Here is a 24055-nt window from a genome sequence, read left to right as displayed (position 1 = left end):
TGAGTTGCTGGAATTACAGGTGTGTGTCACTGTGCCTGGCCCAATGAATCTATTCTTAACTGGTACAGTTAAGGGATGAGACTTAATATATTTTAATATCAAAAATCCATTCTTATTCAATTATAAAGTCTTAACTATCTTGTCATTTTCCCTAGGTAAATATAAATCATTAAAATTTTTCGAGATTTTATTTGGAAATGTGCCAAGCTTGTGTTTTATTTCTGGCAAAAATCAACTTATTTGTTTATTGGTACTGGGGATTGAACCCACCCTTTATTTATTTATTTTTTGAACCCACTATTTATTTATTTATTTAGAGACAGGGCCTCTCTAAGGTATTTAGGGCCTTACTAAATTGCTGAGGCTGACCTTTAACTTGTGATCCTCCTGCCTCAGCTTCCTGAGTTAGTAGGATTATAGGTATATACCACCATGCCTTTTATAAAAACTTATTTAAATTAATGTTACTGCTGGACCTCATGCATGCCAGGCAAATGCTCTACAACTGAGCTGCATCTCTGGACTCATACTGGAATTTTCTAAACCTTGTAATGCACATAACATTTTTTCTCCCAAACATTCTCAAAACTTGCTTTCCAGGAGGCCCAAGTAACATCGGGCTTCACTGAGGGGCTGGGATGTGCCTCAGAAGTAAAGCACTTGCCTAGCATGTATGAGGCATTGGGTTTGATCCTTAGCACCACATTAAAAAAAAAAAGAAAGAAAGAAAGTCTATGAACTACAGGACAACGAGCTGCTACAACTGTTCTACAGACATGTCCCTAGAGCCCAGAAGCCAGTAGAACTTCACAGGAAGGGAAGGGGAGGGTTGGTTTGGAGATGACAGGAGCATTTGACATGTTCAAAAAGGATTAGTAGCTAGGTATAGTGGTACATGCCTGATATCTCAACGACTCGGAGGCTTAGGCAGGAAGATTGGAAATTTGGGGCCAGCTGCAGCAATTTAGCAAGGCCCTAATCAACTTAGCGAGACCGAGTCTCAAAATAAAAAAATTTAAAAAGAGCTGGGGATGTGGTTCAGTAGTTAAGCACGCCTGGATTCAATCCCCAATACCAAAAATGAAAAGGGGTTAGTAAAACGAAAAGGGGTTAGTAAAGAAGGGGTGGGTGGGCCCATCCCAGGCAGAGGGCCAGGGTCTGAGGAGGGTTAGGAAGCTGAGACTAGGGAGGACACACAGAGATGTACAGGTTTTCAGGCTGTCCTGGCTTTGCCTGGTCCATTTCCTCCTCCCTCCTTCCTGAGGTTTGGGACAGTCAGAATCCCTAAATCTGCTCTTCTTCTTGGTCTGATGAGCAGTATCACCAGCATCCATACTATGCTTCCAGCCAGAGACCAGGGCACCCTGTTGTACCTCCATCCTGGGAGACTGAGCCCTGAGGACCCAGTCTGAAAAGTGTCTGTCCTGTACCCAGCACAGGCCTGGTCCAGGAAGGTGCTCACTCAATGTTTATTGAATAAAGAATACAGAAAAGATAGTAGACTGGAGTTCTTTCTACATGTGGAAGTAGCCCCTCTTGAAAGAAAGAATATTCTCCGTCCACTTGGGTTTGAGCCAATTAAAAACCACACTTAAAGTACATGGCTGGTGATGGTCATCACATCAAAAGACGTGGTTGGGCTTCTTGAGCAATTCTTTTTCCTCCTGTCTTTAGGTTTCCAAGTTCTGCACAGGAGTGAGGGTAGAAAGTGGGGGACTTCTGGGTAGATCTCCTCGTAGCTTCCTCCAGGGCAGGATTTCCACCAAACAGCCTGGATACCAGTTCCTCTTCTTCTTGGTCAACTATCTCTGCAGCTTTCCCTGGCTCACACCTGAGGGATGGGGTAGGAGGCACAGGCAGCCAGACCACACATGTTCTTCCCACGCTCAATGAGGAAGTACCTGGGCAGAGAGAAAGACCTTTCTAGAATATTCTGCTGCTCACCAAGACCTGACTCCAGGGATTAAGCCCTCAGAATTTAGTTTTTTTTTTAATTGACAAGAAATTACTGATGTGACCTTGTGAATAATTTCTTTTTCTCTCTCCTTGGTTACCAAATGATCTCATTTTCTTATTCTGTCCATATCCCACTTCTCCCCAAAATTGCCTATTGGCCCCCATCTTAGCCCTGGCTAGGCCTTCACATAGTTACTTAATTACCACCAGGACCCCCTTGAAGAAGGATAGAAACTCCTTTGCAAGGAGGTCATAGAATCTGAAAGGAGACACAAAGTCACATCAACATGTACAGACTCCGGGGTGGGAGGGGTTAATGTTAGGGTTAGGGTTAGGGTTAGGGAGGGGGGCAAGAATGGAGGAAGGAAGGACTGTATAGAGGGAAAAGAGGGGTGGGAGGGGTGGGGGGGAAGGGAAAAAATAACAAAATGAATCAAACAACATTACCCTATGTAAATTTATGATTACACAAATGGTATGCCTTTACGCCATGTACAGAGAAACATCATGTATCCCATTTGTTTACAAAAAAAAAGAGGTGGGGTCTAGTGGGAGGTCAGTGGGGGAGTTCCTTAAAAAAGAATAAAGATATATTAAAAAGAAAAAAAAAAAACATGTACAGACACCAGGTCTCCTGGCACCAGTGTTTTTTCCTTGAAGGAGGGACTGTCAAGATCAGGGGAAAATTGTTGTCTTGATTTCTCAAAGTTGGGCTCTCCCAGAAATTGGTTTCATCTCAGGAGGGTTCAGAGTTTTGAGCTGTTAGCCCAGCAGTGGTTACAGATCCTACTGAGCCAACTGAATTCTTGTTACCTGTGTTAGTACCTGGGGTCCTACAGGGGTTGTTAAGAGGGGTCTCTGGGGTAGCGGTCACATTCTCATGCTTCCCTTCCCCCTTGGCTGGCTGGGGCTTGACTGACCTGCTACTTTCTGGAAGCTGTTATTTATTTATTTATTTATTTATTTATTTATTTATTTATTGGTACTGGGGATTGAACCCAGGGGCCTTTACCAATGAGTTACACCCTCAGCCCCCCTTACAAAAATTTTTTTTATTTTGAGACAGGGTCTCACTAACTTGCTGACCCTAACTTGCCTTGAACTTCTGATCCTCCTGCCTCAGCCTCTAAGGTTGCTGAGATTACAGGTGTGTGCCACTGTGAGGTAGAGGAGATACCCCCCAAGGACCTCCAGACCTGAGCGACATGACCCCTCACCCCAAACAAGGGGACCGAGAAGCTGCTTACCCGTTATTTCCCCACTGGGAGCCCCAAGAGTTCTTCACAATCCAGTAGGGTATCCCATTCTCTTCTCCGTAGCCAACAGCCAGTACTGCATGGTTTACTTTATCTGGAGTTTTATGACAGGAAGCACTGAGAAGGAAAGAAAAAAGAGTGGATACTATGGGAAGGATAAAAGCCATGGCTCGGTCACACCCAGCCAGGGCCCTCCCAGTGCGCTAGGGCCATGTTTCCCATGGGAGGCACATCAGGCAGTGAACAACTTCTATTCACGGTGACAGAGAATAGTCTCGGTTCTTGCAGTCCTGCTGATGCAAGGAGAGTCTCCCCGTGGTGCTGCCCGCTTTCCACCAGCGTGACACCTTCTCTCCCACTAAAGAGGGAACGGTCTTCCTGCTGCACCTTCTGCAGCCAACAGTGTTGGGTTAGAATTCAACACCACACTGTTTTGCTACCAGTGCATTTAATTTAAAGATGACCTTGTTTTATGGCAAATGTGCAGGTTTTCCATTTAGGATAGCAAACCAGCTTCCATGAAAAAATTCCAAGAATTCAAGAGGATAAATGCCGTGGTCACATGTGGATTCCGCTAAGGTGGAATTGAGTTATGAGTACTGCCAGGTCCCGGGCAGGTGCTGGGGTGCGAGTAGCAGGCTCCACCCTGCAGATGGGTGAAGAGGCTGCCTCTGTGCAGTGGAGGGTGAGGGGAACCCCAAAGAGGGGGCTCCAGCTCAGTGGGGTGGGGTGCAGGGGGGCAAGGAAGGCTTCCCTGAGGAAGCGGGGGAACACCCATGAAACTACAAACCCTTCCATGTGGCTGGGGTGGGGGCTGCAGAGGGGACAGAGGAGACAGGGAGGGAGATGTAACGCACATAATCATGGAGAAAGAGGGAGGGTCAGATTACAAGGGTCCCCACGACCAGGCTGGGCAAGACACTGAGCAGTGGGAAGTGCTGGAGTGTTTACAGTTGACCTGGTCAGAACATGGACTCTGGCTCCAAGTGGAGGAAGGGCCTGTGCATGTGTGTTGGGGGGTCATGGTCAAGGACAAGCCAGTGAGGAGGCTGCTGGAATAAGGGAAATGGTGGACTGGGTGGGAGGTGGATGGGAGGGGAGAGCCCAGAGGTGAGCAATATTAGAGGGACAGTGTGGACAAAGGGAGGAGGGCCTTGCACGACTCTGGCCTTCCTCCAGTGCGGCAGCAGGGATGGGACCCTACTGACTGGGATGAAGACTTGGGCAGGAAGGGCTGGGGCTGAAGAGACACGCAGGCCATAAGGTTTCCATGGCCATCCAGGCTGAGGTGTCGGGGGAGCTGGATACAGGTCCAACAGCCCTCAGCAAACAGTTGACTGTGGAGCTATAGGAGTGTCTGAGAACTCAGAAGAGGCTGGGGACCAAACCCTGTAGAGCACTAATGTTTTAGGGGTGACTGGAAAACAAGGGGACCATGAAAAAGACTCTGGGAAGCAGGCAGGAGGTGGCTAGAGAGACATCAAGCTGAACTCACTTCACCAAACAAGCAGGTTAAGAGGTGTGGGCCAGAGAAACCCTGCACGAAAGATGCCCAGGGGCTTGGCTTCCCTCAGGAACCCTGTAGTGAATCCTCTAGCGCAGGAGTCTGGTGTTTGAGAGCAGTTACTTTCTTATTCCTCTTTTATGTCTTCAAATGTTCTTTCTTTTCTTTTCCCTTCCCCTTCCTTCCTTCCTCCCTCCCTCCTTCCTTTCCTTACTCTCTCCCTCCTTTCCTTCCTTCCTCTCTCCCTCCCTTCCTTCCTCCCTCCTTTCCTCCCTCCCTCCCTCCCTCCCTCTCTTCCTTCCTTCCTTCCTTCCTTTCTATTTGTTATGTCTTCACATTTTTGAATATGAATTTTTTTTTTTTAACTGCAGGGAGCTCTTCCACAGATAAGGCTACATCTCTGAACTAGTGAGCACTGGCCCTCACTAGCCATGTGGCCAGGGATCCCTTCTGACCTTCTCTTTTCTCTATGAGTCTGTGGTCCCTGACCCTCAGAGCTGCAAGAGGACTAACTGAGTAAACACATAAAATACCCAACAAGGCAGGTGTCCTGAAATGATCTGACCAGGAGTCTGGGCTGAGCCCAAGGCCTCTGTGCTCGGTGCAAGGACGCCAACCAGTCCCTTCCACTTGCCTTTTTGGCTCCTGGGACCCAGCTCACCTGGAGTAGACACCACTTTTATACAGCATGAAGTCTTCGGTCACCTCGAAGGCAAAGCTCACGGGGTTGTATAGGGCCACAGCCTCCACCATTGCCTCTTCATCATTCTGTGGACAGACGGAAGGATGGAGGGAAAGACAGACATGGTCTCTGTTACCTCCCCATCCCAGTTTCAAAATATGTCCCTCTGACCCAAGATAGGGGCAGGAGGTTCAGATCAATATAGATGACCAGGAGAAAGGAAGGCACCAAAAGGCAGCCACTAAGGGGACAGTTCCCTCTGTCCAGCAGAACTGGGCCATTGGACCTTGTATGCAGGCCCCCACCTCTTGTGCAGATCGCCAAGATCCTCTGGGCTTTCTATTGGCTTATAGTTCCTCCTCCTCAACCAAACTGGCTCCCCTGTGGACTCCCCTTCCTTTGACTGGCTGAGTCTGTCTGGTTGTCTCCCAACATCACACAGGGCACGATGTAGACTTGCTCATCAGTCACTCCCAACTATTCACTGAGGCCAGGGGCTCTGAGGGGTGACAGAGAGGTGTGACACCCCCAGGCCTCCCTTAAAGTCAACTGATGGAGCTTTGCTGGTAGAACACAGGGTTTATAAACCAAGGAACAGGTAAGACCCAGACTGTGGTGAAGATGAGAGAGGACCCAGTCAAGGGCTTTGTGCCTCCTCAGTGCCCTGCCCCTTCAGCAGGAAGGTGGGGGTGGAAGGTGTCAAGCTGGCTTCCTGAAAGCTGTGGTTTTGGAACAGAGCTGCAGAGGCCAGGTGAGAGAGACAGTTAGGAGCACCTGGAGAGCTTTCAAACACCCCCATGCCCAGACTGCACCCCAAACCAGCTCCATCAGCATCAGTGGGGTGGGTGACTCCTAGCTGCAAGAGTGTTTAAAATGTCCCAGTTGGGAACATCTGGGTTAGTGTAAGCTGAGAACTTTAGGAGTTGAAATTAGGCTGGAGGCCATGTGAGCTGAGGCCAGGGCTTTGCAAAGGAGGGGACAGGTACCCAGCCTTCCCTCAGTCCGGCCTCCCTGGAGAGGTGGGCAGAGACCCAGCTGCAACAAGCACACGGGGGCCTGGTAAGCAAGCAGCTTCCTCCCTGCTTCGGGAAGAGGCCTCCTGAGCCCAGGCAGGCCACAGTAGATCTGAGACAATCAGGTGTGGGGCCTGCCCCCATGAGGGACTGAACACCAGTTTTGGCCTGCTTCTCAGGACCCTGCAGGTGCCACTGATGAGCCCTGGGTACTAGGCAAAAGGGACACTTTGAGCTCCTTGTTCGCTTCTCAGTGGAATACAATGGCTCTGAGTGATCAACCTTGGTGGGTAGAGAAGTTGGCTCTTTTTTGTTTTCTTCTTCTCTCTCTCTCTCTCTCTCTCTTTTTTTTTTTTTTTTCCGTACTAGGGATTAAACCCAGGACACTCTACCACTGAGCTATATCCTTAGTTTTTAAAATTTTTTTGAGACAGAGTCTCACTAAGTTGCTGACACTGACCTCAAAATTGTCATCCTCTTGCCTCAGTTTCCCAAGTTACTGGGATTACATACAGGCACCACCATGCCCTGAGAACTTTTTCTGAAGACAGTAGCATCCCTATCATGGGGTATGGGTTATATGTTGTCAAGGCAATGAACCCTGTTCTGGAATGGCATATCAGTTCAAATCCAGTTTCCAACTCAGCTCTATGGCTGTGGGCACATTACTTACAGACTCCGATCCTCTGTTTCCTCATCTGTAAAATTAAAATTAAGAATGATACTCATTTTCTAGGGTTATTTTGAGTCTAAAGAAGGTAATGTGAGACTGGGGACATAGCTCAGTTGGTAAAGTGCTTGCCTTGCAAGCCACAAGGCCCTGGGTTTAATCCCTAGAAAGGCAAAAAAAAAAAAAAAGAAGAAGATAATGCATGTCTGGTGTTTGGTAAACCATCTCTAAGTACTCCATAAATGTACACTGTCAGTACTGCCTAGAGTTTGGCACGGGTTTCAATTAAATGGCTGTAGCTGTCATTACAAAGACATCTTGTCTATGGCCTGCATATATGTTTAATGGCACGCACCCCCTCCCCTCATGCTCTCATTTGCACGTCACACCTGCCCACACCTATGGAGATATTTGTTCACTCCTACACAATCCTCCCCTACTGAACATATGCACCCTGGAGTCAGGAGGGCCCTTCACTCACATTCAAGGGGACTCTTGCAAAAGCAGGCACAGCTGCATTTCCTCATCCACTTGAGGTGAGGTTTGACTGTGCAACACATTTATTGCCATAATTGACCACTCTCCTTCCCTCAACCTGGGTCCTGCATTGAGGTCAATGACATGGAATATATCTAACCTTGCTTTTGTGAGGGACAGGTCACAGGAGTGAGACATACACTTTAGTGTAGGCCCTACAGATTTGGGGCTCATAGAGGTTGTAGCAGAACCTACCTAGCTCATCCTGACTGACACACATTTACACTCCTCCTCAAACACACGCACATCCTGACATCATGCACATGCTTGTGCAAGGTGGGGATCATCGCTTGCATTTTACAGATAAGAAAACAGAACAACAAGAATGAAGATGCGGGCAGACCTGGAGTTTAGAACATGACCATCTCCTGCCAGTAGATGATTCCCCTCCAACCTTCCATCCCACTCTCAGCACAGTGAGTAGGAGTCAATGATAATTCCAACTCTTCAGTCAAAATGACATGCTGCCAGGAGAGGCTGCTCTTCTGGGCCCACTGGCCATTTGACAACTGTGGAGACCAATCTTATCAGAACACATTCTCCAGCTAAGAAAAGAGTTCAGTACTCACGAGTGTAATGTTGGCTACATCCTTGACAAATGCAATGGCCTTTTCCGGCTGGAACTTGCAGTTACTGTCCTGTTTAGGGCAGGAGGGGGCATGGAATATAGGTTAGAGACCCCTGGTCCAAGGCTGAGACTTCACCTCCATAGACGCAGTTTGATAACATTTACTGAGCAGAAACTATGGGTGCAAGGGCCTTGACGATGGGATCAGTTCAGAATGAGATGCATAGTTGTCCACAGGGATTCAGAGTCTAAGGACAGGAAACATTCCTGTGCTGGCTATAGGGCAGAGGTGGGCACACACAGTGCCAGGTGGGATATCAGGGAGGAGCCTGAGCCAGCCCAAGGAAGATCACTGAGAGATGGAGGCTGAGTGAGAGCCTGCATAGCAGGGCAGGGGAGGGACAGTCAGTCCAGGGAGCAGTGCTGACAAGAGGGAGCTGCAGAGCTAAGGTTGCAGGATAGGACTGGAGGAAGAGCAGGACCTGGTGGTTTAGAAACCATCAAGTGGTTGCACCTGAGCACAGGGTTTATGACAGGGAGGTAACAGGAGATAAAGTTGGCTAGGGTGGGGGTGGGGAGGGCTGGAGGAGCCTCCTGAGAGTTCTGAACAAGGCAGGTGCACAGTCAGAGCTGGGTCTGAGGCCCAAGGGGATGCCAGCTCAGTGACATGAAGGGAGACCAAGGTCTGAGTGGGGCTGGGGACACAGTATGGACCAAGGAAGCCTATGTGAGAAGGTCTGTGATGGTCAGCAGGCAGACTAGGCCAGCCCCATGCAGGACCCCAGTTGTCCAATAGGTTCTGGGGAGCTGGTGCTGCTCCTGGCTGAGAGGGGAAACGAAGGAGGGGCTGCAGGTTTTGGGGAAAGACAAAGGGCTTGGCTGTGGCCAGCCTGGGCTGAGGTGACGGAGGGGGTGGCCCCTGGCACACTCAGCAGAGCAATGTAGAAGTGGCCTAGGAGAGCATGAGAGTATGGGGGACCTCCTGTAGGAAAGGAGGCAGCCCAGGGGAAAACAGGGCAGGCTGGGTGGTATGCAGAAGGGGTCCTGAAGAGGATGCTCAGGAAGGGGAGATGGGGCCACAGCGGTGTGACGAGATGCCTGTGGGGACTGGACAGGGCTCAGAAATTCTGGATGGCAGCAGGAGGCTTGGGGGACAAGGTGTGTCCTGATACTGGGGTGGGAATGGAGTTGGGAGAAGACAGCCAGGGCTACCCAGAATTACCTTGCCCAAGTAGGGGTAGGTGTCTTCTCCCATGATGCCCTTGTTATACAGGATGTACTCGAAGGCCTGGCTGGGGAGGCCCCTGCAAGAAGCACACACAGGTGAGCCCAGCTGGAGCCACCCTGATGGACAGAGGTGGGGCCTGCAGTGCTGGAGCTTTCGTGATGTTCACCCTGGTCTGGCTCACAGGTCTTGGCTGGGCATGCCTGGGTGGCAGAGGAGGTCTCCTGAGAGGTCAGCAATGTTGCCCTGCTTGCCTTGTCTTGGCATAAAGCTTAGCAAACTCAGGTGAGACTACTAGAGGTCATGAGGAATGGGCAGTCCCTCAGGAAGACCTATGGGATTGTTCCAGTGTGCCATCACCAAAACTGTCCTGTCCAAGGGGCAGCCCTGTGAGTGGGTGACCCTGGGGTGGTGGGTGTTATTTCCCTGAGGCTCGGAAAGGCTGAGTACCTAGCTCAGATGAAGTTAGCTGAAGTTAGACTTTGGTTCCAAAGGTGAATCCTTTCTTCATCATGTCACCTCCCAGAGTAAACAAAAACTTAATTGCTGCCCAGCACTCCCCACTCTGGTCCCTGCTTCCTCTCTACATGTGTCACTGTGACCTGATCTATGATATGCTTGGTTACAGCCTGTTTGACAGGCTGAGTGACAACTCCAGGAGTTCTGCCGAGTGCTGAATCCCTGTGCCTGGATACACAGTGGGGCTTGAGGGTAGCTGGTGCATCCATGAAAAGAGGAAGTCCTGTCCTTTCAGAAAAACAGGACTCTAGCATATTAGGGTGGTATGAAGTTGCCCAGAGGAAAGAGACCAAAAGTGAGGGGAGACTGAGCAGAATGGTGGATCCATAGCGGGTGGTGACTTCACCCTTGACCCCTGCACTTGGCCAGGCACAGTCCCTTGCAGGAGGCTCTGGTGTTAGCTGCTGCCAAAGCAGGTAGTGGTGCAATAGGTCTTCCCATAGCGAAAGAAGTCCCAGCGTGGCGAGGCAGGGGCCTGAAGAGGGATGTGCCATGGGCAGGCAGGTGGGCAGGCAGGCAGGAAGTCTAGGGAGGGAGCTTCCCAAGGGCCTGGCTTTATGTATATAAAGCTGATCAGTCACAGAAATATCTCAGAGCATAACAGAGTAGAGAAAGAGATGAGGCCCAGAGTCACTGTAGAAACGGGAGCAAATTCCTAACAACCTGTTGTAGGGATGGGCCAAGAAAGCAGGTCCAGTGGAGGCTCTGCTTGGGCATGTTGCCATGGTGAACAAAGCTCCCTCACAGGCCAGCATGCTGGGCATCTAGCACTTCAGAGAACTCATCTAAAGGCCAAGCAACTGTCATTGTGTGGATCTCCTTTTTGGAGGATAGTGTGTAACGAAATTTTTTCTCACTCTATCAATCCTTTGGCTACTTGCCCAAGAGGCTTTGGTGGCTAGTGAGCCTGACTGTACTGTCGAGAGTCAGGTGACTTGTTGGAGAGAGGATGGACTTTGGAACTAGACAGGCCTGGGTTCTGATTCCAGTCTCGCTGTGAAACCCTGGCCATGCGAGGTGACATCTCCCACTGCATGATGGAGACCACCTGGCTCCCACCCAGCATGGTGGACCGGGTTGTCTGAGGTGGGGATGGCACATGCTAGGTCTCATAGCAGTGACTGGTGGGAAATGAGAGGGGTTCCAGGCCCTCTGGGTTGAGGACTTACCCTTGGCAGCCATGATTGTTGAAATTCTGGGCACAGTCCACCAGCTGCTGCTCTGCCTAGAGGAAGGAGCACAAACCCGGTGAGCTGAAGGCCAAGAGGCCATTGAAGCTTTGGTGTGACATCAGTTGGGCCTTCCTTGCCGATCCACATCTGTGATCCTACAGGCACTGTGTCAAGATGGCCAGATTACAAGCTCCCCAAGGGCAGGGCAGTCTCCACGTATTCTGAGGTATCAGCCCAGCTTCTGGCACATGTCAGGAGGGGCTCAGGAGCTGCCTGGCAGTCAAGTAGACAAGTGAGAGGCAGTGAGCCAAGCACCTGCTCTGCGGACATGCACTCAGTGGGATCACAGGGGCTCATGGCAGTGTGTGCTGGTGGCGGGAGTGCGGGGTGGGGGCAGAGCCACTCAGGGATCCAGCCCACCTTTCCTTGACCTGGGTCTTCATGCCTCCCTGGCCTTGCCCAGCACTTTCCCTCTTCCCCATACAGAGGTGGGGACTTGACAGTTTCTTCAGAGCCCATCGCCCCTCACTGTTTGGGGTCAAGGATAGATATGTAGGTCGTGGCTCTTCCCTATTAAGTCAACAGAGGAGCTTGGGAAGGCATGAAGCTCCCACAGGGCTGTCTCCCAGGCAGGGTCTGCTTTTCTAAGCCCATCTTTGGTGAAGGTCCCAGGTTTCCAAAGTGAGGAACCTGAGGAACACCCAGATCCACCCAGGAGTGAGCCAGTCACAGTTTCCTCCTTTCCAGGAAAAGCATCACTTGAAATTCTCATGTCAAATATCCACAAGGCGGCAACACCCAAGGACCAACTGAAACAGCTCTGAAGGAGGCCGAAGGCCCGGATATGGCCTCCTGCCCAGGCTGGGGGTGTCCTCCCCAGGACTTGGCCCAGGGCTGACTTCTTACCAAAGACAGCATCTTCCCACTGGCGATGGCCACTGCAGACTCCAGGGCCCCTGTGGTGGAGAAAGTCCAGCAACTGCCACAGGCACCCTAGAGAGGCCAAGGAGGGCAGAGGAAGTCAGCAATTGTAACACCACAAGAAGGCCCCAGCTTCCTGTCTTCCTCTTCACCCCCTGTGGAATCCCCCAGTCCCTGAATGCCTTTGTAGTTTGCAGAGCCCTGCTCCAGGTTTGTCCATCCTGAGCCTCACAAGTCCTGAGAGGCAACCAAGGTTCATGGAGGAGCAGTAGTTCTGACTGGCATCATTGGGCTTTCAATCTGGGCCTCTCCTCTTGTTGATCCATCCTTGCCATCCTTCCTGAACCTACTCTACAGTCTTCTGACTCTCCTACTTTGGAGTCTTTTGTTGGTTCCTCTTCTCCATATTGTTTCCCAGCAGAAGGAGTCTAAAGTTCTGTTTCTAGAACCTTCTCTCTCACCTATTCACCACCAATCTCATTCCACCCAGAGTCAGTTAACTGTTAATCTATCAGCTTCCTAAACTGTGGCTTTAGCCTCAACCTTTATCTAGGTCTCTATATCAAACTGACTTCCAGACAGACCCACTGAGATGCTCCTGACACCTCAAGTAGGTTCTAGGGGTCCTGCTTCCTGCACCTTTCCCACCATCTTCTGCCACACTGATTGCTGCACCTCCAGGATAACTTGAGGGTTAGGTGTCTGTGCTAGAGCCAGCCTGCTTGGTTCAAATCATAGTTCTGCCACACACTAGCTGTGTGAGCCAGGCAAGTGACTTCCCCCTCAGAACCTGTTTCTTTATTTGTAAAATGGAAGGGGTTAGATAAGGTCATGCCTGTCAAGCAGCTACCCAGTGGGCTTAATAATGTTCATTGTAGTTCTTCTTCTTCTCTCAGGTTCATCTTTGTCTCTTCCTCTTCTTGCTGGTTCTATCTTTCACATTCTACTTATGAAATGTCTCTTAAACTCCCTTCCTCCCATCCATGTCATTGCCCCCATTTGGTCCTCATGGCCTGGGAAGAGTCATCACACTGGCCTCCCCCTCTAGTCTCTTCCTCTCATATCTTTCCCTCAGCAGGAAGAGCTGGTCAGAGGGTCCTTGAGATGTTCAAAAAGGCAGGCTTGGACACAAGGCAGGGGGTGACCTCATTCACTGCTGAAGCTGCCAGAGCAGGGCCTGGGCTTGGCACACAGGCCTGGTTTTGCATTCCCTCTCTCACTTATCTTGGACCTTGAGCAAGCCACCCTCCCTCTCAGTTTTCTCCTCTGTAAAGTGACATCCCTCAAGGACGCTGCTGAGTTAATGTGAATTCTGTAGCTGCTGTCCATAATGACCTTGTTCCTGTCCCCTTAACCTGAGCCTGGAGGCCCAGGATCTGCTGATAGAAGGACTTGGAACACTCTTGATGGACCGCCCCTTCCATCTATCCAAATGGTGAGCAGGTGTAGGTTTCCATGCTGAACACTTGTTGTTAATTGTCCTGAGATTCTTGAGAGGGTCTTGGAGAAAGAACTGCCTTTTTGGGTCACGGAGTTATAAGCAGGCTTCTTTCTACTGCCCTTCCTGCTGAGAGGGGAGATTTGTTTTGGCTCCTTGAGGGGCTGGTTTAAACATCCAGTTCACTTGGCAAGCTTCAGGACATGGTGAGCTTGGGAGGATGTGGAGTTGCACCATGTGATAGTTTTGGAAAGTGAAACATTTCCCATGGAGAGTTTCAGTGGAAAGTCAAGAGTTTCCAGGAAGGAAGACTTAACCTTGTAGTTCCTGGAATCAAGAGGTCAGCATTTCTCTGAAGAGGGCCACTGCCCTGCTACTTTGAGGGGAAGGACCTCGGCAGGCAGACAGCAGAGGCGAGTTGGGTTGGGATTCCATAAAAGAGCATGTGCTAAGACTCTGGGAGGAGTGCCACTGTGCCCCACTGCCCCACACAGAGGCCACCTCTGTTGTGGCCAGAGAACACCCAGGAAATGTTGGGTTTCATTCTGCTCACTGACCACCTGGAACCATCCAAAAGAGGCAGGCTCAGGGGAGGGGCTGCGGCCTGGTGCCTTGAGGAACAGCTGCAGGACAGGAGGAGAAGAAGTGTGGGAGTAGGAATGGAGTCAAGATGTCCAATCTCTGCTGGGCACAGGGAACAAAATGTTTTGAGTGACTCTGAAGGGGAGACCTGGGACCCATCGGGAGAGAGAGAGAGAGAGAGAGAGAGAGAGAGAGAGAGAGAGAGAGCGAGCGCAAGAGAGAGCGCACACGTGCGCACACAGGGGACTGGGAGTGAACTTTAGACTGATAGAGGAACACTTTCACCCTCCAGAGCAGCTCACGTGAATAACAACCTCCCCAGCAGAGGAAGAGACCTGGAGAGATGCTGAGGAAAAAGCAGAGGTGGGGATAAGCTTGAGTGGTTTTGTGGTTCTTCTGCGTTTCCCTTCCTGGTATATTGTCTAAGAAGTGCCTTTTTCTGGGGAATGGTCAGGGATTGCCATACATACCTGATTTTTCACAGGTGAGACAAAATTCCCTTTTTTCCGCCAGTCCATAGAGGTCGGGTAGGGGCCAGAACCCCGAAGGTAGTTACTTTTAGTGGCTGAGCAATTCTGGAACAACCAAATACATTATTTTCAGGAAAAAAAAAAAAAAAAATCCCTTTTGTCAAAAAAAAAAAAAAAAAAAGTGTGATTAAAACGAAATCACCGAGAGGGAATGAGAAAGGCTGTGGCTGTGAGAACCATCCCTCCGCTGCCTATAGGTACCAAATGCTAAGTGATATGTTTCCTCGAGAGCCCAGGTTTGGGGGCTGTGGGTGTAGCTCAGTGGTTCAGCACTTGCCTAGCATGTGGGAGGCACTAGTTCAATTCTCAGCATCACATAAAAATAAATAAAAAGAGCCAGGCATGGTAGCACATGCCTGTAACCCCAGAGGCTTGGGAGGCTGAGGCAGGAGGATTGAGAGTTCAGAGCCAGCCTCAGCAAAAGTGAGGAGCTAAGCAACTCAGTGAGACGCTGTCTCTAAATAAAATACAAAATAGGGCTGGGGATGTGGTTCAGTGGTTGTGTGCCTGGAGTTCAATCTCTGGTGCCCTCCCACCCCCAAAATAAAAAAAAAAAAAACAAAAACGAAAGTATTGTGGCCATCTACAACTAAAGAGAGAAAGGGGGAGAGAGAGAGAGAGCACTCAGGTTTGGGGAGTTAAGAAAGGGTAGCAGATTTAGCAAAAATATACCTCAACTTGTTCAATTTGAATTTCAGGTAAATGAAATTAGTTTCCCTTAATGTCTTGTAAGTATGTTCCTTGCAATATTTAGAATATACTTATGCTAAAAATTATGTTGCTTATCTAAAGTACAATTTTAGCGATGCATTTGTATTTTATCTAGTAATCCTAAACTAGCAGTTCACATTGCTAAGGTCAGGGGCCTGTGCAGAGATAAACCCTCTGACTCCTTCAAGAAACGTGGGGATACCCCCAACTGTGGCATGTGGGGTAGGACTGAATCTAGCTGGAAGCAGAGCAGGCTAAAAACTTACTCCAAATGTTTTAATGAAGATTTAGATTTGCCAGGTGCAGTAGCACATGCTACCCAGCTGACTCAGGAGGCTGAGGCAGGAGGATCACAGATTCAAGACCAGCCTCAGCAACTTAGTGAGTCCCTGTCTCAAAACTAAAAATAAAAAGGACTGGGTAGGGTGCCCCTGAGCTCAATGCCCAGTACCACTGTGGAGGGTGGTGGGTGGGAAGAGAGAAAGAAATCAAGATCTGTTTGCAATGAATTATACTTACCTGTGGCTCTGACCAAAGATACTTGTGTTTTATCTCAGCAAAACTCATATCTGAAAATTGGTTCAGCGCCACTGAAAAAGAGAAGGAAAATCAAAGTAAAACAGAATGAAATAGAGAAACTTAGTCATTAAAAAAGAAACAAAAATAAGGAAATTTCTTGCTCCCCTGTGTTCTATTTATGGTTGCTACAACTTGGGTCCTTCAAAATTTTAAATTTAATATACTCCAATATACTAAGGTCAACACTCAATGTGTTTCAGAACCATGGGGGGAACTTTATAGGTATAGGTATCTGGACAGTATAGGTATCTGGACTGCACCCCAGAGATGCTGATGGACACAACTGGTCTAGGCCAGTGCCTGGGCACCCATGTTTTTAGATACCCTACAGGTAAGCATGATGGAGAACCACTATACCTGTGTAGGGCTCACCAACTGTGCCACAAGCCATCTTCACAGCAGCCCAGGAGCGTGTTAACACCACGCTCATGTTACACACCAGCCCCTGCCGCCTCCCTGCAAGGTTACACACTAGTACTGGGCAGTTCCTGCACCCATAATACCAATATGGCTGAACTGCCACTGTTTCTTAGAACCCCAGTAAAACTGTATGAATGTGTGTGCATTTCTAGTGATACAAATAGGTAGTGAAGGGGAATGTCCGCAGAGGCTGCTCATGAGTTCAGAGCAGTCTCTGAGAGACACTGTCCCCAAACAGCTCTGGGTTGGACCCTCAGATGGCAGGAATAGAGCAGGGGCTTCTCTAGACTCTCCTGTAATCTTCACACCACCCAGAGGGGTACTAGCATTGTCCTGAATTTACAACCCTGTGTTTCATAGACAGTAACAGTAAAGTCACAGTCTCAGGTTGGCCAAAGATGGTCTCAGGGCCTGGGTATCTGCTCCCCACATCTCCTCAAACGCCCCTAACGGCCATTATCAGCCTGTGTCACAATTGCTTTCTTTCCAGATCTGAGATGCTCGCTCCCCATCTCCCTCTGGAGAAGCTTGAAGGAAAGGCATCCCCACAGTACTTTTAAATGTGTGGTTCCCATTGTTGTGGGCGTTAATCCTCCTCCAGTTGCTGACAAATGTCTGCAGCCTGTGGTGGTACTCCTCTGAGCTATATTTCTTTTGGTGCTAAAAAAACAAAAACACACACACGAAAAAAACCAAAACCACATTAGTAATAAGTCTCGGAAACAGGATACATCATCAAAAGGAGTCTTCTTGTTTTTTGAAAGGAGGAATGGAGGTTTTCTTTCTGCCTTGATTCTCAGGACAAATCTGTGTCAGTGGGTGGGACTGGGTCTCTACTGTCAAAATCAGTAAGTTACAAAGCAGCCTCCTGCCTCCAGGGATCTGGGACCAAAATGAAGACCATGTAGCTGCCTGAAAGTCAGCCAAGAGTCCAAGAGGCCCTGATAAAGAATCTGCCAAATGTAGGTCACCCCGGGGCACCAGGGCTGGTGGTGAGTCCAACTGATGGCAAAAAAAATCACCATTTTTCAAAAGGTCTTGCATTGGTGTTCTCCAACTGATTTTGCAGCCACTATGCAAGGTGCTTTGAATACAAAAAAAATGGAAGTGAATTCCAAGACTTGAAAGGCTGCCAGCCAAGTCTGTAACTGGGGACCACTGTTTGGAAGAAGTTTACTTAACTGCATCTTTCCTAGTGTTCAGCCAATTTGAACTCTGGAAAGACCCAGGATAGGTTGAAGTTGGAAAATCCCTCTTTATTATCTCAGATCTGGTACAATTTGGTCTAATAACAGGAAACTTTGTGAAATGAAAAACTTTAGAAAGAAGAAGTTGGACACTGACCTGTACCATCCATGACTTAAAGTGAAACGTCTCTGTAAAAAGGAAAAAAAAAAAAAAATTACATCTGGGCCTCTTAGTACGTTGAGTTTACAACTAGTGCACTTTAGAGCTAATTTGCATTTTAGAAAACTACACTAAATTTAAAATACCAAAGGTGATATTATCTAATGCTGAATACCAAAAGGAACACAAACTCTTTCTGCTTTGTATTCCAAATTAGTTTTTTTTTTTAATTTTTTCCTTTTTTTAGTGCTGTGGATGAAACTCAGGACCTCACATATGCTAGGCCAAGTACTCCACCAGAGTTACACCTCCAGACCCCCAAATTAAATTTGAAAAATAATATACTTTATTATTTTCTTTTTAATGTTGCTGAGGATGGTACTTAGGGCTTCACCCACGCTAAGCACTCCACTCACCTTCTCAAAAATGATATACTTCTAATCATTGCTAACGTTTAATCACTGATAAGCTTTTAATCATTGACATTGTTAGAAGTTAGGATAGTGCTTATCCTGGGTGGACTGTGGGCTATTTTCTAATGTGCTGGCAACGTTCTGTTGCTTCATCGGGGTGCAGGTCACACAAGTGTGTCTCAATTGTGAAAATTCATTGAAATGCATGCTTTTGATTTGTGCACTTTTCTGTATGATGTTATATTTCAATAAGAAGTTAATTAAAAAAACTATATGCCCTAAAAGTCAGCACATGCTTTCTCAAGGGGGATAGACAGGAAATATTTTAGGTCTTGCAATCCGTAAGGTCTCTGTCACAACTACTTATCTTTGTACCTTAAAAGAAGCCACAGGCAATGGGAAAATAAATGGGTATAAAAAACTTTACAAAACTATAAAACTTTACAAAAGAGCTGGGGATACAGCTCAGTGGTAGAGTACTTGCCTAGCATGCATGTGACCCTGGGTTCAAACCCCAGTACTAGGGGGAAAAAAAGACTATTTTCCCACCTCACAGAATTCTACCCTATTATTTATATTTGAGTACTTTTTATATTTGAGTACCCTTTTTTGTAACAACAACAACAAAAAAATCAATTTAATTTTTTTTACTTCCTTAATATTATAAAAAATTTATTCTGGATTGAGTAATCATAGTGATTATGAGTACCTCAGTTGATTAAAATCTTTCAAATATATTACATATTATGAAAAGTAATTGCTAATCTTAAAAGTAAAAATTTTATTGGAAATGCATTCTTAATGAGATAAACTTCACTACTTCCTCCCCCTCAGGGATATATATATTTGTGAGTAAGTAATATCTACTTTTTAAGACAGGGTTCAGTATTAATTCTGGTCTTATTATTTTTTAGGTCAAAGGGATGGAAAGTCCTGATCAAATAAGCAGCTGGGAAAGAAAGGCAGTTTTTCAAAGCAATATCCAATTCAGTTCTGTGCATGGTCCCAGGTCCCAGGTTCTAAATCATGAGGTCAGCAATACCTCAAGGAAATGAATCCTCTCTCCTTCATTTCAGTTTCTTTGAGGAATGAAGAACACTAGACTTGAAAGACTTATGACCATTAATCTTTTTGTTTGCTGTATCCAAGGGCTGGGGTTCAAAGGACAAATGCGTTTAGTTGCTTTTCTCCAATTTTTTGCAAAGGGGACATCTGGAAGTAAAGGGTCTGGAAACTGACTCCCTGAAACTGAATCCATCTGTGCTGATATCACTTGGAACAGCCTCTGTGTTCCCCCAGGAATTCACACCCCAGTTTGAAGGTCTTTGCTGCATAGCATTTAGATTTCCTCCTGTGGGTCCCAGTTCTATTCCAGAAACCATTTTCCCTGAGAAAGCAAATGTACATTTCCCCACACATGTCCAGCTTAGGGTTTTAGGGGATCTATATCCTTGTTATGGGTTCTGCTTGCAGCAGGGGTCTTCAGAGAGGACAGAGCTCAACTCAGGACTACTGTCTGCAGCAGGATGGCATTAGGTGACTGAACCGTGTCTCAGGGGGATTTCAAAAGCAACTAGCAGGTGTGAAACACCCCTAGGCTACTTTTCATACTTAGGAAGTCAGTAGAAGAAAAAGCAGAACCTTAATACAGAGCCAGAATGATCAACTGGTAACCATGTCTCAGTTTCATACAGATCCATTCTAAATCTATTACCACATTTTAAACAAGTATCATTATATGTGTCCTGCCTGGGCAGGATCCACAGCAGGGAGCAGGAACTCACAGTCTGTCACCTGTTTTTGTAAGTCCAGACATTTCAATGGCTTTTTATGCTTTTAACCTGTTGATGAGGGTGGGGTAAGAATAGTAATATTTTGTAGCACCTGAAAATCTTTTTTTTTTTTTTTAAAGCTTTTTGTGTTTTTTTATTTGTTCTTTTTCATGTTATACATGACAGTAGAGTGCATTTTGACATATTATACATACATAGAGTATGACTTCCCATTCTTGTGGTTGTACAAGATGTGGAGTTACACTGTTAAGAACATAGGAAAGTTTGCTCTATTGTCTTTCCTATTCCCATCCCCCATCCCTTCCCTTCATTCCTCTTTGTCTAATCCAATGAACTTCTATTCTTTCCTCCTGCACCTGAAAAATCTTTTGAAATTCAAAGCTCAGTTTCTATAAGTGTTTATTAGAGCATAATCATGCTCACTCATTTACATTCTGTATGTGGCCGCTTTTGGCCTAGAATGGCAGAGTTAAATAGTTGTTTCAAAGATCAAATGACCCACAAAGCTAAAATATTTACTAGTTGGTCTTTCACAGAAAAAGTTTGCCAAGCCCTGCTTGAGAGTTCACTGCTTTTCTGTGCCAGCCCTCCTCTCTGCAGGCAGGCTGCCAAAGTAAAGCACAGCCCTATGCCTGGGGGCAGCTGGGTTTCCTTTAGGTGAGGGCTGACTTGGAGCTGTGTACCCCCTACCTGAGTTTCCTTTTATAAATAGGTAGGAAGGAATGAGGAAAGTCTGACCTGGCAAGATTGAGGTGTGGTGATCTCTGTCCCATCCCCATGCTGATCCTTGGCTACTCCTCTCTGTCCCCAGACTGAAGGGGGCAGGTGGTCTCCTAAGCTCAGAGCCTATGGACTGAGGCTGGAGCCAAGGGCAGCAGGGAAGGAGGGAGACTGCAAGAGCAGCAGGAAGCTGGAACAGTCACAGCAACCTGATCCGAAGTAGGAGTCCTTGCACCTTACACCATGGGATTAGGGGTTAAAACTGTAGCAGGAGTCACACCTCCAAACAGCCCATTCCAACCCATTTTACAGATGAACTTTCAAGGCACCTATGGGGATCCCCTGTCTATGGTCGCTAAAAGAGGCTGGAAAGTCCCCGCTTGCCTTCGGCAGGGGCAGAACAGAGTCCTCCATGTCCCCAGGTGCCCCAGTTGGAGGGTGGAGGGCAGAGAAGCTGCGGGCTTCTTGGGTACTCCAGCTTTGACGCCGCCTGGGCCAGGGGACCCTGGACACACAGCCCTCCTGTTCCTTCGGTCATGGAAGACACCCGCCCTCCCAGACCACCCCAGTCCCCCGCCCTGCACTGCAGATCACTTCTTCACCCCTCTTCGATCCCAACTCGCTCAGCCTGAGCTGGGCCCCTGGAACGCCCCGTGCCCCACCGCCCTCCAGTTCTGCGAGTTCTCGGGATTTGGCGGAGGCCGGGCGTACCTAGGGAGTTCACCGACAGCGCGGCGGCGGCGCGGGCAGGGGCGCCCAGGAGCGCAGCCCAGGCGCAGAGCAGCGGCAACACGGCCCTCATCGCGGCGGCGCGGCGCGGCTGTGGTTCCAGGGCCCCGGAGGTGGCGGCCAGGACTACAGTCCCGGAGGCGGCGCGGCGGGGCGGGGCGGCGGGCGGGGCAGCACCGAAGACACAGTCCCGAGTCCGGCTGGCGGGAGGTGGGGCCACGTCGCGGACCCGGCGGCCTGCTTCGTCCCACTCTTCCCACCAACCGGCCACAGCACTCCCGGTTCTGCTTTGCCCTGGAAGGGCTGGTTGGACAGCCCCTCCTGGAGGGGTCCCTGCTCTGCCCAGTCGGGCTGGCACCCACCGGCGAGGGTGGCAAGCGAAGGAGGCAGGCCTTAGCCCGACCTCTCTGTCTCCCTGCCGGTCCCCCCTCCTACCCCCAACTCTCTGACGGTGCCCACCTCCAGAGCTCCTATCTATCATTAACCACATTCTCGGGACCCCCCACCCCACCCCCATGTAATAAACTTAACAAATAGAGGAACTAGACCAAACTCTGTGGGTTGTCTCACTACTCACACACAAAAGGCATTTTTTATTTCCTACTAAGAAGTCACATCCGTGACTACAGGATCATTTTTCTTTATTTTGCAAATCTGAAGAAAGGAGGAAACTGATATGTAAGGGTCTGCATGTGAGATAGGACAGGGACACCTCAAACTAAGGAACACTCACTGCCTTGCAGGGATGGAAGGATACTGGGGATGAAACCCAGGGCACTCTACCACTGAGCTACATCCCCAGCCTTTTTAATTTTTTTAATTTTGAGATGGGGTCTTGTTAAATTACACAGTCTGCCCTCGAACTTACAATCCTCCTGCCTCAGCCTCTGGAGTTGCCAGTATTACAGGTGTTCACCATTTTTTTGTTGTGGTAATTAGAATCCCATTTTTGTGGTTGTACATGTTACCAACTGGCTTTGACTCCCCGTTTTACAAATTGGGAAACAGAGGCCCTGGAACTAGATGACACCTTTCCCAGCACTGAGTAGGGAAAGCCTGACCCTACTGCAGACTCCCACTGTCTTTTGCAGTCTATGACACTTTGGTGTGGCTAGAGCCTGCCCCAGGGTCTTGGGTCAGAATCTGAGCTCTCTGCTTCACCTGAAGTTCTAAGCCCAGACTCTGCTTCACAGGCACATTGGGGAGCAGATGTCTGGAGACTTCTCCCAGAATCTGGGTAGTAAGTCTTGATATTACAGAGCTAGGACCTTCTTGGAAACTGAAACAGTCTGAAGGCCCCTCTTCAAACCTCTATTTTTGCAATCAAGTCAGAAAGATTTCAGATATGTTGCTCAGAGTAACAGGCATGAGTGTATTAGAAGGGATAGGAAAAGGGACACTCTCAAGGAAGAAAGTGGGTTCTGTAAGAGAGGAGAGGGACAGCGTTCCTATACTGCCCTCCAGTTTTATTGGGGGGGTCCCAGGGACGTGTCCAGAGAGTTCTGCCCAAATTCATCTTTTGACTTCTGACTGACAGTAGGATAACATCAGACTTTCAATTCTCTGCTGCTCTGACAACTCCAGGTCACTTTGGCTCATGCTGACCAGTTCTAAATGGAATCTGTTCTTACAGGTTTTATGGTTGGGGGAATTATCCTTTCTCCCTGAGTTCTGGGATCTAGTCTGTATAAAAGTCCCAGACCCCACTGCAGGGTAACTTGTATTCTTATCGGCATTATTTTGGGCCTGCATTTCTTCTGCAGATAACAGGTTGTTTCCTGAGGAAGGAAACACTTTATTTTACAACTTTATTGTAAAATAGGTATTGTGTTAGATGATTTTGCCCAGCTGTTGGCTAATAAAGTGTTCTGAGCATGCTCAAGTTAAGGTAGGTTAAGCAATGAAGTTTGGTAGGTGAGGCATGCTAAATGCATTCTTGATTTACGACATTTTCAACTTATGAAAGCCAGGTGCATCTGTGCTTTCTGATAAAGCAGATCTTTGTCAGTTTATGAATCTATCCCTGTCTGGATGTCCTTCTGGGTATGACTATCTCATCTGTGCTTTGAGGTAAATGTCTCAGAAATGACCCTGCATCGTTACTATTTGGAAAGTAAGTCACTGACCTTGGGACCCCTCTGCAATTGTCCAGTCTTTTAGGTATTCTGGGAATGCCTGGCTGCTCTATCCTCTTGGTTGCCTGGAGAGTGGCAGGTCTGAGAGTCTTGCATATTTGACCTTGGGCCCCAGAAATGGCCCTGTGCTGGGTCCATAGTGACCTTGCTTTGTGTATCATTCCAAAGGACTCTGAAGCTCCTGGGGTGGCAGGGTGCAGAGGGCACTGGCCTGGTCAGTTAGGGACCCTTGTTTGGTTCTATTCCTATCACAGATTCCTTGTGTGACCTAAGCAAGTGGTGTGTCTCCTCCATGGAGCCTCAGTTTCCTCATTGGTAAATCAAATGTCCTTGTCTCCCACAGTGGCCAGCTGCAGTGACAGGTAAAATGCCTGTGGCATGGCACTGGAATAGTGACTCACCCAAAATACGGGCTCCTCTGAAGCCCAGGCTGTGTTTACTGTGCTTGGCTACCTGCACCAACGTTAGTGGCAAGTTTTCCTGTCCCTCCGGCTCCAGCTGGCCATCCTCTCTTTGAGGGTTCTTCTCTATGGTTTTGATCCTCTGTATCTCTGCAGAGGTGAGTCTGAGGATTGGTGCTGATGGCAGAGCCTTGGGGGCCAGGGATGATGTGCAGAATCTGAGGGCTTCTGTTT

At 48.3% G+C, this 24055-nt stretch overlaps 1 protein-coding gene across 1 annotated transcript; it reads right to left on the bottom strand.

Moving 5' to 3' along the window:
- Window positions 1-1445: 1445 nt before the first annotated feature.
- Window positions 1446-21423, bottom strand: Ctsh (cathepsin H). Its single transcript, XM_047541101.1, has 12 exons — window positions 21268-21423; window positions 17628-17659; window positions 16838-16943; window positions 15804-15874; window positions 14514-14618; window positions 12009-12095; window positions 11100-11155; window positions 9409-9490; window positions 8188-8256; window positions 5378-5484; window positions 3204-3329; window positions 1446-1901 (listed from the first exon to the last, which is right to left on the bottom strand). Exons 1-12 carry the CDS (start codon window positions 21356-21358, stop codon window positions 1826-1828), a joined length of 1008 nt encoding a protein of 335 aa, XP_047397057.1. The 5' UTR covers window positions 21359-21423; the 3' UTR covers window positions 1446-1825.
- Window positions 21424-24055: the final 2632 nt, after the last annotated feature.

The sequence above is a fragment of the Sciurus carolinensis genome, chromosome 2 (genome assembly GCF_902686445.1).
Source record: "Sciurus carolinensis chromosome 2, mSciCar1.2, whole genome shotgun sequence".
Taxonomy (NCBI): Eukaryota; Metazoa; Chordata; class Mammalia; order Rodentia; family Sciuridae; genus Sciurus; species Sciurus carolinensis.
Note: the sequence above shows the minus strand (reverse complement) of the source record. Positions and strands in the feature narration are given on the sequence as shown.